Source organism: Triticum aestivum, chromosome 2B, assembly GCF_018294505.1.
Source record: "Triticum aestivum cultivar Chinese Spring chromosome 2B, IWGSC CS RefSeq v2.1, whole genome shotgun sequence".
Taxonomy (NCBI): Eukaryota; Viridiplantae; Streptophyta; class Magnoliopsida; order Poales; family Poaceae; genus Triticum; species Triticum aestivum.
Window position 1 is genome coordinate 434,024,964 of NC_057798.1, and position 15,018 is coordinate 434,039,981.

General features: G+C 47.0%; 2 protein-coding genes and 1 pseudogene across 2 annotated transcripts; 2 read left to right on the forward strand and 1 right to left on the reverse strand.

Annotated features, from left to right (window-relative positions):
• Positions 1–1,971: 1,971 nt before the first annotated feature.
• Positions 1,972–3,934, forward strand: LOC123045317 (11-beta-hydroxysteroid dehydrogenase 1A). The gene is made up of 6 exons (XM_044468319.1): positions 1,972–2,321; positions 2,439–2,631; positions 2,742–2,827; positions 2,987–3,118; positions 3,234–3,398; positions 3,509–3,934. The coding sequence occupies exons 1-6, from the start codon at positions 2,082–2,084 to the stop codon at positions 3,797–3,799; spliced, it is 1,107 nt and encodes a 368-aa protein (XP_044324254.1). The 5' UTR covers positions 1,972–2,081; the 3' UTR covers positions 3,800–3,934.
• A 440-nt stretch (positions 3,935–4,374) lies between these two features.
• LOC123045318 (11-beta-hydroxysteroid dehydrogenase 1A-like) lies at positions 4,375–6,379 on the forward strand (annotated as a pseudogene).
• Positions 6,380–7,476: 1,097 nt separating this feature from the next.
• Positions 7,477–14,710, reverse strand: LOC123045319 (recQ-mediated genome instability protein 1). Its single transcript, XM_044468320.1, has 8 exons — positions 13,568–14,710; positions 12,646–12,816; positions 11,504–11,649; positions 10,898–11,031; positions 9,757–10,337; positions 9,250–9,360; positions 9,044–9,172; positions 7,477–7,844 (listed from the first exon to the last, which is right to left on the reverse strand). The coding sequence occupies exons 1-8, from the start codon at positions 14,591–14,593 to the stop codon at positions 7,680–7,682; spliced, it is 2,463 nt and encodes an 820-aa protein (XP_044324255.1). The 5' UTR covers positions 14,594–14,710; the 3' UTR covers positions 7,477–7,679.
• Positions 14,711–15,018: the final 308 nt, after the last annotated feature.

Consider the following 15,018-nt stretch of genomic DNA (forward strand, 5'->3'; position numbering starts at 1 on the left):
CGGCCTCCAAGGTACTGTCCGGCTGCAGAGCTAAATCATGCTCGCCGCGACAGTGCGGCACGCTCGGCTGTGGCTCGAACCCATCGAGGATCAATTCCCCGCGGATGTCAGCCGTGAAGTTCAAACTTCCAAACCTGACCTGACGGCCAGGGGCGTAGCCTTCGATCTGCTCCAGTTGGCCAAGCGAATTGGCCCGCAGTGCAAAGCCGCCGAATACGAAGATTTGTCCGGGGAGGAAGGTCTCACCCTGGACTGCGTCGTTGATGGTGATTGAAGAAGCCATCGAGCCTATCGGTGACGACACAGAGGAACTCTCAATGAAAGCACCAATGTCGGTGTCAAAACCGGCGGATCTCGGGTAGGGGGTCCCGAACTGTGCGTCTAGGCGGATGGTAACAGGAGACGAGGGACACGATATTTTTACCCAGGTTCAGGCCCTCTTGATGGAGGTAAAACCCTACGTCCTGCTTGATTAATATTGATGATGTGGGTTACAAGAGTAGATCTACCACGAGATCAAGGAGGCTAAACCCTAGAAGCTAGCCTATGGTATGATTGTTGTTCGTCCTATGGACTAGGGCCATCCGGTTTATATAGACACCGAAGAGGGCTAGGGTTACACAGAGTCGGTTACAAAGGTAGGAGATCTTCATATCCGCATCGCCAAGCTTGCCTTCCACGCCAAGGAAAGTTCCATCCGGACACGGGACGAAGTCTTCAATCTTATATCTTCATAGTCTTGGAGTCCGGCCGATAATGATAGTTCGGCTATCCGGACACCCCCTAGTCCGGAACTCCCTCAGTCGCCGCCTCGGCAACCACCATGCTCGACGCAGAAGAAAACAGGACGCACCAAGCACAAGCTAGCTCTCTCAAGCAACGCCCGTAAGGGGGAAACGACAAAAACGCCGCCATCGCTCGCTCCCAAAACCAACCGAAACTTAGGATGTGTTTGGTTCGATACTTTTTACCTGTTATCCGATTACACCGTAACCTGATTCCGTTAAACATGTTTGGTTGACTCAGCCCGTAAACGCATACCCCGCAAACAAATTACAGCCCAACTTAAAACCAATACCGCCCAACCCCCACTGGAAACAGATCGCGTTGCCAGGCGGAAAGCTTCGAACAAATCTGGCGAGTGTCGACGACCCGAGCAGAACCTCCGCCGCCGACGTCTCCCCCGATTTAGCGCCAGCGCAGGTGGCGGGTGCCAATCTCCTTGACTCGCCGGCGCTGCCGGCGGTGGACGCCTTGATCTGACCCTCGATTTCCTCAGACTCACGAGCAGACACCATTGGTGGATCAGAGCATCGTCGCCTGAAGAACAACAACCAAACAAGATGAGCAAAACCCCATTACGTCCCAGTCCCACCGTAAGCTGATTCCCTTACCATTTACGTTACCGCTGTTGCAAACAAACACATCCTTAGTCTTTCACCCGGAAAGCCCATACCATTCGTAGAGGAAGAGTTTCATGACGACGCCCCAAGAAGTAAAACGGCGCCCGGAAATGCAATCGTCAACGGCACCGACATTACATTAAAGCGGGTCATTTTGGCTGAGGCAAAACAAAGATGAGGCGTTTTGTCAGTCCAACGGAGGATAAGGACGGAACCCGTACCTACACTTTGCTAAAAAATACTTCCTCCGTTCGGAATTACTTGTCACGAAAATGGATGTATCTAGATGTATTTTAGTTCTAGATACATTCATTTTTAAGACAAATAATTCCAAACGGAGGGATTACTTTTGCAAGAAACATATCAGGATCCTCTCACTTAACGTACATGCACCAATCTTGATGCAATCTTGTAGCGCTCTGCGTGCTCTGGCCACCTGCACGCTGTGTGTAGAAGCTCACAGGTAGCTCTGCTCCTCCAGGACACTGCGCCACGCGTCCAGCCATACGCGACGTGTCATGCCAGCCTCAGACTCCCACTTCATGCAGCGAAGCTCCTCGAGCGCCTCTCTCTCGACTCATTCTCACGGTCGTCACCAGCTATCGCATTCGCAACACAGCCGTCAAGCCCAGCCCCGAGGAAGGAAGGAAGGAAAGGAAGGAATAGGTCGGCGCCGCCATGGAGATGCTGAGCATGCTGAAGGTGGGGTACACGGTGCTGCGCAGCGAGACGCCGGCGACGGACCTCGTCAACACCTTCATGGACTGGGCGGCTCGCCGGTCGCTCCTCCTTCTGGCGCTCTTCATGCCCCCCTACTACGTCTACAAGCTCACCGCGTCGGCCGCCGCCACCGTCGCGCCGCAGGACGTCGCGGGGAAGGTCGTGCTCGTCACGGGCGTCTCCTCCGGCATCGGCGAGGTACGGATAACGGAGATTCTCGATCAGGGTTGCCCTTATTCGAGGAAGTCGTGTTGATCAGATATAGTAGTATATTCCTGGCTTCCGATTAACTTGACTTGCTGCGTGCGCGTTCAGCAAATAGCTTACCAGTACGCGAAGAAGGGAGCGAGGCTGGCCCTGGTGGCGCGGAGGGAGGGAAGCCTGCGCGAGGTCGCCGCCAAGGCGACCGATCTCGGCTCGCCGGACGTGCTCGTTGTGCCCGGGGACGTGGCGAGGCCGGAGGACTGTAAGGCGTTCGTCCAGGCCACAGTCGAGTGCTTTGGCCGGTGTAAGTAACGTGCCACCTGCTATTTACTGCATACCTTGATAGCACATCGATCGTGTACACATATCGATATGCTCGAGTCACTGTAACTTGGTCAAGTGGTTTGATTGCAGTGGATCATCTCGTGAACAATGCCGGTCTGGTCAACGTGTGCTGGTTCGAGGAGATGCCCGACGTCGCCACTTTCAAGCAAGTCTTGGTACTGCTCCGTCCTTGGTTCTCTACCCACCTTATTTACCCCTCTGCTCTTGTGCTTCTCTGCTCCTCAATTTATAAATGCAATTCTATATACTGTAAAGAGTATAATTGTATACCATCTCCTTCCATGATGCTCATATATGTTGGTGTTGTGCTGCAGGACGTGAACTTCTGGGGCACGGTGCATCCAACCCACGCCGCTCTTCCTCACCTGACGAGGAGCCGCGGCAAGATCTTCGTCAACTCCTCGGCCGCGGCGGTGCTGGCAATGCCTAGGATGAGCTTCTACAATGTACTAAATACAAATCCCTCCAGCATTGCAGTTCCTTCTCCCTTCCTAGTTTGCGGACCTGTGTGTGCGCGCGCGTGTTTTAAGCTCGACTTATGCGTGTTATGTGGCATTGCAGGCTAGCAAGGCTGCCGTGCTGAGCTTCGCCGACACCCTGCGGATGGAGCTCGGCGACGAGGTGGGCGTCACGGTGGCGACGCCCGGATGGATCGAGTCCGAGATGACCAAGGGGAAGCACCTCTCCAAAGGAGGGAGAATCGAGGTCGATCAAGACACGAGGGATGTGAGTTTGTTGCACGACACGGAATACACAATTGATTTGATTCTGTAGAAGTTGTCGCCATTTACAGAATCAAACCATGCTCATGCTTGATTTTGCATCTGCAAACGCAGGCTCAGGTGGGGCTGTTTCCGGTGGTGCGTGCCGAGCGGTGCGCCGAGGCCATCGTGGACGCCGTTTGCCGCGGCCGGCGCAGCGTCACCGTGCCGCTGTGGTACCGGGCGCTGTTCCTCTGGCGGTCGTTGGCGCCGGAGGTGGGCGACGTCCTGCAACGCGTGTTCTACCGCCGGAGCTCCGGCGACGGGGGCAGGCAGATGAGGGCGAGGAGGGTCCTGGAGGTCACGGGCGCCAAGCGCGTGCTGCAGCCGCCGTCGCTGCACACCTCGGATATCAAACGGGAGTAGATGCTACGTGAATAAATGAATGTTCCGGTGTCGTACTGCAAAGAAAATAAGATAGAATGGCGAGGTGTAGATGGATGGTTTGTGTAAATTTAAGTTGCGTTCGAACTAAGTATGATTTTGTTTCTACCTGCAAAACTCTCTTCTTTTGAATCTCTCAGCAACCACCCAACAAGAAAACACCGTTCTTTTGAATGGAAGTCCTCGCGCTCCGTATTTAGAAAGAAGATTTGTTCACAGCGCTGCAAATGGATGGGTGTGCATTCGAAACTGAAACAGAGCACCTCGCACACACACACAAAAAAAACTGAAAAGAAAAACTTAAACGGAGCATACAACGGGCTTCTTTTCCAATCGACGATGCTCACGTTAATAGTAGTTCTGTGTGCATGCGGCCGCCCAGATAACTAAAACGACCGCACGAAACGCAGTCGCCACATGGCCCCCGCCCCGGCACGTAGCAGCTGAGATGGCGGTCCGCATGCCCTCTCGCCTCTCCACGCGTCTCCTGCACCGCACCGCGCCCAAAGGAGGATCCTGCCAGCTGCAGGCATATATGCAACGCTGGTGCCCCAGGTCCACCGTCGTAGGGATACACACACTGCAAAAAAATACCTGTCGTCAAGGACGCCGATGACGATGCTGATGGGCAGGCTGACCGGCGTAGCGCTGGAGCTGGCTCTCGCCGCCCTGCTCGTGCTCTTCCTCCCGCCCTACTACGTCTACAGGCTCACCGCCTCCTTCCTCGGCTCCGTCTTCCCCGACAGCGTCTCCGGCAAGGTCGTCCTCATCACCGGCGCCTCCTCTGGCATAGGCGAGGTATGCATACCTTACATTTATCGTGCATACGTCTCTCCAGGATGCATGCTTCACCTTTTCTATACGGTAGATTTTAGCTAGTTTCTTGTTTGTGTCTGCAGCACCTGGCGTATGAGTACGCGAAGAGAGGAGCCAACCTGGCGCTCGTGGCGAGAAGGGAGGCGAGCCTCAGGGAGGTCGCCGACAACGCGTCGGCGCTCGGCTCGCCGAGCGTCCTTGTCTTGCCGGCTGACGTCTCCAAGCCTGACGACTGCCGAAAGTTCATCGACGACACGGTTGCCTACTTTGGAAGATGTAAGTCTGAGCTGAGTGGCATCTATATATGCTACCACAATCTGCAGCCAAATATCCATACATGAAATTTCTTGAAACAGAAGTGTGCATCCGGATCACCGGAACTGTCTTTTGACGCGCTTGATATTTGCAGTGGACCACTTGGTGAACAACGCGTCGATTTGGCAGGTCTGCAAGTTCGAAGAGGTGGAGGACGTTAACTACTTCAGAACATTGATGGTACAAAGCCACAGGCCGTTTTCACTTCCTCGCACAAATTTAGGGCATGAATCTGACCTTCTTCTGCGCACCTAGGACATCAACTTCTGGGGCCATGTGTACCCAACTCGCTATGCCATTCCTCACCTGAAGAAAACCCATGGCCGGATCGTCGGTGTCACCTCCAACTCCTCCTACATATTCATCGGAAGGAACACCTTCTACAATGTCTGTACTCAGATGAGTCCCTTCCGCGCTTGCTAGCATAGTTGAAATGCACGGGTACAATGTGAAAATGTTGCTAATGTGAAATTACTGTCGTTTGCATGGCAGGCGAGCAAAGCAGCGGCGCTAAATTTTTACGACACGCTTCGGATGGAGCTCGGCGGGGAAGTCCGCATTACAGAGATCGTCCCAGGGGTGGTCGAGTCGGAGATCACAAAGGGGAAGATGCTCACCAAGGAAGGCGAGATGAAAGTTTGACCAAGACGAAAGAGATGTAACACGAGTTGCCACATGATATTATTGTTTGACCGCGGTAGCATCATATCATTTCATGTTGTTGATGTAGCTATGATTGTGATCATTGCAGGCGATCCTTGGGCCGACACCGGCGGAGCCTGTCGCCGCTTTCGCAAAGACGGCGGTGAAGGACGTGTGCCGGGGGCAGAGGTACGTGTTCGAGCCGAGGTGGTACATGGCGGTGTACCTGTTCAGGGTCTGCTTCCCGGAGATCCTGGCCTGGAGCTCCCGGCTCCTGACCGTGAAGACGCTAGGGCGCCCTGCAACGACCGACACCGTGGGAAGACAGATCCTCGACATGCCCGGGGTGCGCTGGTTCACCCAGACGGCGTCGCTGCGGTCGCCAGAGATTCGGGCCAGGTGAAATAAAGCTGGAGTTGCCCATTGTGATGTGGGAAGCCCACTCCGCTGTCTGGTACTCCCTCCCTTCCGAATTACTTGTCTTAGATTTGTCTAGATACGGATGTATCTAGACTCATTTTAGTGCTAGATACATCCGTATCTAGACTCATTTTAGTGCGAGATACATCCGTATCTAGACAAATCCAAGACAAGTAATTCGGAACGGAGGGAGTAGTAGTAAGATGAAAGCTTTGTCGAACTAAAACTGCTTGTGTACTATATGTCCCATGGTCTTCCCAAAATAAGTGTCTTAAGCTTAATATAAATTTGTGCTAGAGCTAGTATAAAGTTAAGACACTTATTTTGGGACGGAGGGAGTAACTCAGAGTGCAAAAGAACATTACAGTACTTTTTTCTTCTTCGTCTGAAATCCAGTGGACACATAGAAGACATCACTACTTGGTGCAATGTGCATGAAACTTCCACTTCTGAGTTGCCGAATTGGAAATTTTGGGGGGTGGGGGGTGGGGACATTCTTTCGGACAGAGGGAGCACAAACATTCTGGAACCAGGGGGCACGCATGCGGACCGAGTATCACAAAGGAGCATTACTCCGAGTGGAACTAGAGAGAACATGAAACCTCACAAAATAAAGTAATGCTACACACATAGGTTTACAAAGGTTTTACAGGTAGGTTGATTTTGGTTGAAGATTAAGGAGGAGGATTTTGATTGAAGATTAAGGAGAAGGGGCTCACCCTATTAAAAAGAAAGATATTAAAAAGAAAGAATCCTAGTCAGCATGTAGCATGTAATTGCATGTACTCTTTATACATTATCGTACAAAATAACTTTCACTCAGTCATATACGGCCTCTGTCCCAAAATAAATGTTGTTGATTTAGTATAACTTACTATTTTATCCCTCATCAACGTTGTGCCTTTTTATACTGTCAAACTTGTTGACTTCCATCACAGTTTAAAGACCGAAATACTCTACACAAACCCCTTTGCCATTAAGCTTAGACATACCTTCACAAACTTTGGTTCTCGCCGTATTGTATTTCCCTTAAGCAATTAATAGAAATGGGAAATGCCTGCTTGAAATGCAATAAAATAGTAACTACTCGTTTAGAGAAACAATGTGTTGGAGCAAAATAGCTTAGCCTGAGAAGGAAATGGTCATGCCAGGTCAACGACTTTTGCCATCGATAATAGCCCGGTAAGAAGTAATATTGTTCCTTTCAGTGGAACATACAAATTATATTTGGAAGAACAGTGGTTTGTACAGAGCGTGTAGAATTTTTCTTTAATAACAGCAGATTTCATCGTTCCATACAGTGATTGAAAATTTATGCCGATGCATGTTTCAGTTACTCTGATTTTTGTTTACAATCTTATTGAAAAAATTCATGACGGCCAGGTGAATTCTTGAATTATCTTTTCAATAATTTGACATATTTTATTATCCCCCCCCCCCCCCCCCCCCCCCCAACGAATAGAAGATGAAAAATAATGCAAGAGCTACTGCGTGAAGCAGAGATAATGAACACATTTTATACATTTTATAGCAGAAGCAAAGATGTAAAACGAGGAACTGGATGCTGCTTAAGCCTAGAGCTGAAAACTTCACAAGTGCACTTAGCCTAGCATATCAAGATCAGGACGATGTAGCTTTTGCATTAACCGAGCAAAAAGGCTGACCATAATCACGGAGTGGTATCCATAAAGTCCAAATTTCGGATGTGCCGTTCAGCCGTACGTGTTTTCAGCCTCTGAAGCAGGAGCCATGCATCAGCAGTCGAACAACCTTCGTTCATCTCACGCACGATAGGTCGAGAAGATTGTCCGTTGTACTCAATAAGCATTGTACCCTACAATTGATGGGGGAAAACATACACACCTTCAAGATTTAAGATGTTATAAATAAAAAACGAGGAACTAAAATCATATGAAATGAATTTGGATTTTTCAAAGTAATCCAAATGGTCCATGCGCTGAAGGGTCTGAACATACTTCTTCCCTAATTATGAATACAAGGTAGTAGCACACTATTTGAAGTGTTTGCCACCAATATATATAGAGGAATAGCTTCAAAGAAAACCTGCAATTACTACCAGTACAATATGAAGAGGCAACTGACCAAATGACAGTAGTAGTATTGGCTTATGCAGTAACTGCAGCACTAGCAAGATGTTCTTGGTAAGCTTCATGCACTAGCCAACGCAACCAAAAGTCTGAACTGATGGAAAGGGGTAGGCAATCCACATATACACTTCAACAGTTCTAAAACATCAACCGAAGTCCAGCTACAAACATGAATGGTAAGTGCGCAGATATTATATAGCACAACTAGCAGGCTGAATTGCTATGTACTAGCCTAACTTGATTTAAAAGTTATGGGGCTTATTTAGCTTAAGGGCTTATCGACTGGAATTGTCAAAATAACTAAGGCTTATCTAAAGCAAGCTCAAACAGTTGAAGGCTATAAGCCTCACAAAATTCAGCTTGTAGACCAAAGTGTTGCCAAAAAGGATCTCTGGTGACATTTCACTCCCCTCTGGGGCTGACTTGGACGCACGAAGGGGCTTAGGTTCACTAAGACTTAAGGTTCATCGCTTAAAAGCTAACAAATTTTTTTTACAACATTCACACAGTATACATTTGGCATGCCATGAAATATCAGGTGAAAATTTGATCGACACTATTAATTAAGTGACAAAAGATATTCGACTCGGAAATGTAAATGTTGTCAAACTAGGAGCATACTTATAAGACATTCGACCTAAAATCTCTTGTGCGTATAAGACATTGCCATCCCCTTGACATTGTAAAATGGTCTGCAAAAGTCTCAAATAGATTTTTGTTTACATTTTACTTTATTTCTATCTGCTACAGCATACTTATATTAATCGGGAGGGCCCTGTTTGTCCTAGCTATAAGTCAGACAACAGATGCACAGGCGATTGAAACTAATATTATTACAGTCATGCCAGTAAGAAAGGACCATAAGGCAAAGGTATTGATAAAGATACATATTCAGTTTCATGAGAGGGAAAGAGGGAGGGGGGACCTCAAATTTCTCCAAATAATGCTGAAATCCACTCAGAATTTGTTTCATAGCGATGTACGATTCTGAGGTTGGATCAGAGACGGCAGTTGAAACCTCCTCACATGAGTGACCAATTATGTTACGTACAATCTGTGTAATGTGTTATGATAAGGTTGTGATCTTGAGTAAACATGCTAGGAAACTATTAATAAAACAGATATACTCACAGCCCAGTCAACAAAGGCCTCTGAAATTTGACTTCCATCATCTATGTACACAAGAAGCTCGTACTCTCTGCGATTTCTAAATTGAAATCGTTTGACAGAGGTAATCAAACCCTGTAGCAGTTATGTCACCAATCAACGTTTGCATTTTGCACAAATGACTGAAAGTAAATATACATGTAAGAAAATCTTCCAGCACTCTTGAACTCATGGAAAAACATTTTGATCAAACAAGCAATGTGAAATGGACACAGTTCTATTAAAAAATTTGTAGACAAAAGGTTTGAAAGGATAGCTAAATCTGCAAGTAGAAAATCCAATCTGGAAATGACAGAAAATAAATATACATGTAGGAAAATCTACCACCAGTCTTAAACTCGTTGAAAAAGCATTTTGATCAAACAGGAAATATGAAATGGACACAGTTCTATGTAAAAAAATGTAGACAAAAAGGCTGGAGGTCAAGGACAGCTAAATCTGCAAATAAAAGGTACTAAGTAGTAAATGAACCTTAATTTTTCCTTGAATGTAGGGTCTTGTATCCTTTTCTATGGTCCAATGTGCCATCAAGTTGAAAATGTATATGAAAGGTTTTTCATTTTCACCACTTAGAATGACTGGATGTTCCATCTGGCCAGTATTATCACCAACAGTTGAAGGCCGTGCAGCCTCCGCACCATTGGCACCAGTTGCACCAATGTCATGTGCCCTTTGTTGGGAATCATACCCACCACAAGGAGTAGATGTAGAAGGCTCTCCTCTGCTCCTAGTAAAAGCAGTAGCTTGGTCCTGCATGGTGATTTCTTGGACACGTTGTATTTGCTCGTCAACATTGTTCGCCACAATAGGATGGTCAACATATTCGTCTACCAAAGTTCGTGCAATTCTACTAGTGCTTTGTTGGGGTTCATGTCTATAGGTAGCAGGTGCAGAAGCCTCTGTGTTGTTCCCAGTAAGAGAAGTAGATCGGTCCTGCATAGTGTTTTCTTGAAAATGTTGACGTTGTGCTCGGACACCATTTACTACAACAGGATGGTTAACACGCTCTTCTTCCATTGTTTGTGTAGTTCTACCAACTTGAGAGCCATTACCTGTGAATTGAATAACAATGAAGCATGAATACATCATATAATAAATACTTGGAAGGTTAAGATCTTAAACAATGTAAACTGAAACATAGGGCAACTTGCTTGACAAATCGACTTTCTTTGAAACAGTATTGAGCCACAAGAATGACAGAATTGCAGGAAAACATTTTCAATACAACAGGAGGACCTCTAAGAAAGTGTGGTAAGGCAACTGTGGTCATGCACAAAATATTTGCAACAAGCAGCTAAGCAATTATAAGTAGGCCATAGTGTCTGAATATAATGGAGTTCTACAGCAGATAGGGAGCATATTCAGTCACCTGTATCGCCTCTTGAGTAAAAGAATATACAAAGTTTCTTTCAGCAGCATAGACTCACAGTCACAGGTAGGAGTAATTAATTGCAGGTAAATCGATCACAAAATCAAGGTGATAACACAAAAAAATGTGTCTACTTACACATTGCTGGCAAAGAAGCTAATCATCCATAGTAATTCAGTTGCCTCTCTAACCTCTACGACTCCATCTAATAAAAATGAGTCTACTTAAACATAGAAGTATTACCTAATCCTGTTGGATGAGAGGGGTTTACTGTTCTTGGCATTGAGATGCCTTGCTCACCACCATTTGCAGCGCTTACATTACGTGGCCAGGCAGCTAGGGTGGCTCTGGAGGACAAAGGTAATCCACCTTGTTTCCTGCAGCATGAACACATGAACATACATGTGGAATCTAGAACAATAAATATACAAGATATGAACAAACAACTAGCAGCTTGTAAAGAAATGTGACGAACAGAACACATTGAATAGCAAAAGTGCAAGAACAGGGCATGTGGCTGATTGGATAAGCATTTATTATTCAGTTTACAAAATTGTGAGTTATAATAGAAAGATATGTAAACAAAATGAAAGAAAACGAAGCTTGCTAAGTACTTAATATACAAAAATGATATTGTGGCTGTGAGCTGCGACTCTTGCTGACCAAGAAGAGATGCAGCAAAGATCCTCAGCTGAAGTGTTTGCATTTTAAATTATCTAATTCACCGGACACTTCCATAAATAACTGTCAAGTTCTTGCTTAAAATACAAGGTGAAGCAATATACCTCGCAATGAAATGGCATCTGCGTAGATCTAATGTGTTCACTGATGGACAAGGACAGTACATACCTTTTTCCACGAGGTGGTTTATTTACTTCAGAAACAAGTCTGACACGTGCTACTTCCAATTCATCAACTACCCCACCAAGAATCTCAATAACCTCAGGGACTAACATAAGAAGCCCTCTCTTTATGTGCACATTCCTTATAACAATCTGAGATATGTAAAGAAAGTTACAAGCTGTTGGTACAAATATTAGTAGGATAGGGAAAAATATGTCTTATAATCTCATGCTGCACACTCATTGGCATTTACCTGATATATTGTTTGTAATCATATATCACTTATATATATGATATACCGGTACATAAAGAGTGCATCTACCATTTCGGTCTACAGGGTGTCTCAAGAAAAAACGCTATATAAGAGGATGCTGGTTAAAAAATGCAGACAATGGTATGACCGATGAGTTTCAGAGAATGCCAGGTTTCTCAACTGAGTTCTGAGTTTTCTTCACTACAATCAATCTTTGCCAGCACCAACCAACACTCCACACATGGAGTAAGCACCATACTTCTATGTTTCCCAACATTTACAAATGGTATCACAGAAGTAGAGAAAAAACTTACTGAATGCATGCGGAGTGCCTGGTCCTATCTTTCACATCTACTCCCTCCTTTCCTAAATATAAGTCCTTTCCGTTCCTAATATAAGTCCTTTTAGAGATTTCAATACGGACTAGACATTCATGTTACAATCCAGATGTAAGTTCAAATGTTTAATAGCCCAATGAGAAGGTAATTGCGTAGTGCTCCACATATTAGTTATTGCTGGGTGGAACATTAAGGGTGATGAATATTTCAACTGCTACAAAAGTAAATATGTGAATTGATTTTATATGAAAATTGCACAAAACAGTCAAAATGGTACCGGAGCATAGGCACCATCATATTAGTTACTTCGATCTCTATCTTAAATCTTATCTCTTTCCTATTTAGATAATATTCTAACTTTATCCTATTACTGGCTGATACTATTGCCATGAACACAAGTATGTGAAGAGTATATTCCCATGCCAAATGCATCCTAACACAAGTAAGCACATTCTGTGGAAATTCATCATTTTAGTATAAGCTAAGAAAAGAGCATAAAATCGTAAGGCAAGACAACCTTCTCAGGAAAATGAGCAGATAAAATTTTGAAAGATGACCTTAAAACCAGCAGGAGCAAGAACTTCCAGGTCTTTGATAGGCCTGTATTCCATTCCATATATGCGTTGGATGCCATCTGTCATTGATAACTTTAAACATCGTTTGGGGCCGGCATGTGCATCACGATATCTTTCCCTTAAAGGGGCAGACATATTGACGATTTCATCAACCTAAGAAACACAGAGCTGGTTAGATGGTTACATTCATGAAACGATCCTGATTCTGCACATGACAAATCTACACCTTTATAATTTGGACCAACCATATAAGCGATGCAATCTTTCTCTTCTACCCACTAGCCCTTAAGTTAAGGTCAATCTGGTACTGACTCAACTTTGATTATATAAATGTGAATAATATCACATTACAAAGAAAGAAGGGAAGAGATCATCAGTCCTACTACAGTACTACCTTGAAGATGCATGTGATTGGGTTAAGTTAAAAGGACCCCGTGATGCTTAGGATTGTTTTCCTGACACACTGGTGACCAAGAACTAAACAGATAACTTAGATGAACCAAAATGCATAACCTGCACTTTACTAGTACAGCAATCTCAACAATATTCACCATTCTATGGGGCCAGCAATCACCTTCATGTGTCAAAGAACGATACTCCAAAGTTCTGACTAAGGAAATGCGCCTTTGTGACGCAGTCACTAAGCTGAAGTAAAGCAAGAAAACTAAAGGTTTAGGTTCCAGCATAAACGCCTTATTTCAGATGGATCTCGAATTAGAAGCTCAGATATGGAGGCAAATTGCAGACATTGCCATCACCAACCTGAAGTATCCACCAGAGCAAAACCATGCTATACATTGCATAACTATGCTACACCAGGAGGGCCAAGGCAGTACTGATATCCACAACTCAAAAAGAAAATCATAACCAATCATCCAATACTGAATTATAAGGGGACTACAACCTGTAGCACAAATGGTCCATCGAGGATGGTGGCCTCCATAGACCCGACGCCCTCCGGAAGCACACCAGCGCCACATTCGTTCATGTCGGCAAAGAGGAGCTGCTCAAAACACTGTCTAGCCTGCACTTCAGTGCCGCCATGGCCGTTGAACCCAGGCAACCCGGCAGCACACTGTTGAAGCCACTCTGGCCGTACACGAAGCCCGAGTCGCCGCAGGAACGCATCCACCGGACGCAGCTGCGCGCTCAGTGCGGACGGTGGGGTCGAGGACGTGAGCGGGGTCGCAGTTGGGGTCCAGGCAGAGGGAGGGGTTGGAGCTGGGGTTCGAGGCCGAGGAGCAGACGCGGCAGCAGGTGGTGGGGTTGGCGTTGGGGTTCGGGAAGGAGGAGCTGATGCGGCAGCCGGCGGTGGAGTTGGGGTTGGGGTTCGGGACATAGGAGTGGGTGCGGCAACGGGCGGTGGAGTTGGGGTTGGGGTACGGGCAGTAGTGGGTGCGGCAGCCGGCGATGGGATTGGGGTCCGGGTTCGGGCCGGAGCAGGTGCGGCGGCCGGCGGTGGAACTGGGGTTCGTGTTCCGGACGGAGGAGTGGATGCGGGAGGCGGGGTTGGTGTTGGGGTTCGGAACAAAGGAACCGCGGGAGCAGGAGCGGGAGGTGGACATGAAGTTTGGGGCGGAGGATATTGAGGTGGAGCGGGAGGTGGTGGGGAGAGGTCATCGGCGACGTCGGTGAACAGGGAGTCCCCGTCAGAGTCCCGCATCTCGTCGGGTGCGTCGCCGAAGTCGGGGTCCTCGTCGGGGTCCTGGATCTCATCGACCTCCTCCTCGTCATCGGAGATCTCGACGGGAGGGGAGGGGGGAGGCGAGGACGGTAATGTGTAGGGGGCTAGGAAGGGGCTGGGGTTTTGAGACGAGGGGCGGCCGACGATTCCGCCGCCGCCAGTAGAAACGGAGGCGGAGGCGGAGGCAGGAGTGGCCGCGGCATCTTCCTCGTCGGAGTCGGTGATGATTAGGCTGCGGCGCCCCATTCTCGAAGAACTTTTGGGGGCGGTTTGGACGGAGGAAGGAAACGAGGGGAGAGGGTTTTGGGGGCAGTTTCCCTGGAGAAATTTTGGAGACAGGTTCCGGGCTTCCAGCGCGGGAGGATATGCAGGAGCCTGGTTGAATCTTGGATGTGGATAGCCTTTGACCGGAGCTGCTGCAGCACAAAAAATCAAGAAAAAATAATTAGCAGGTGGATAGAAAATCAATGGAGAAAGCACACATCAGTACATATTGTTGGAAACGATTGTTTTGGCAATGCTTCACCAGGAACGGAGCCAAGAATTTGGTATAGGGAGGGCGAGTTCCTCACTTGAGCTCTTACATACTAATGAGCTTCGGCCAGCCAAAAAACATTAAGACCGTGTAAAAGGCCGAAACTGAAACCATGTTTTCATTGATGTAAACACTA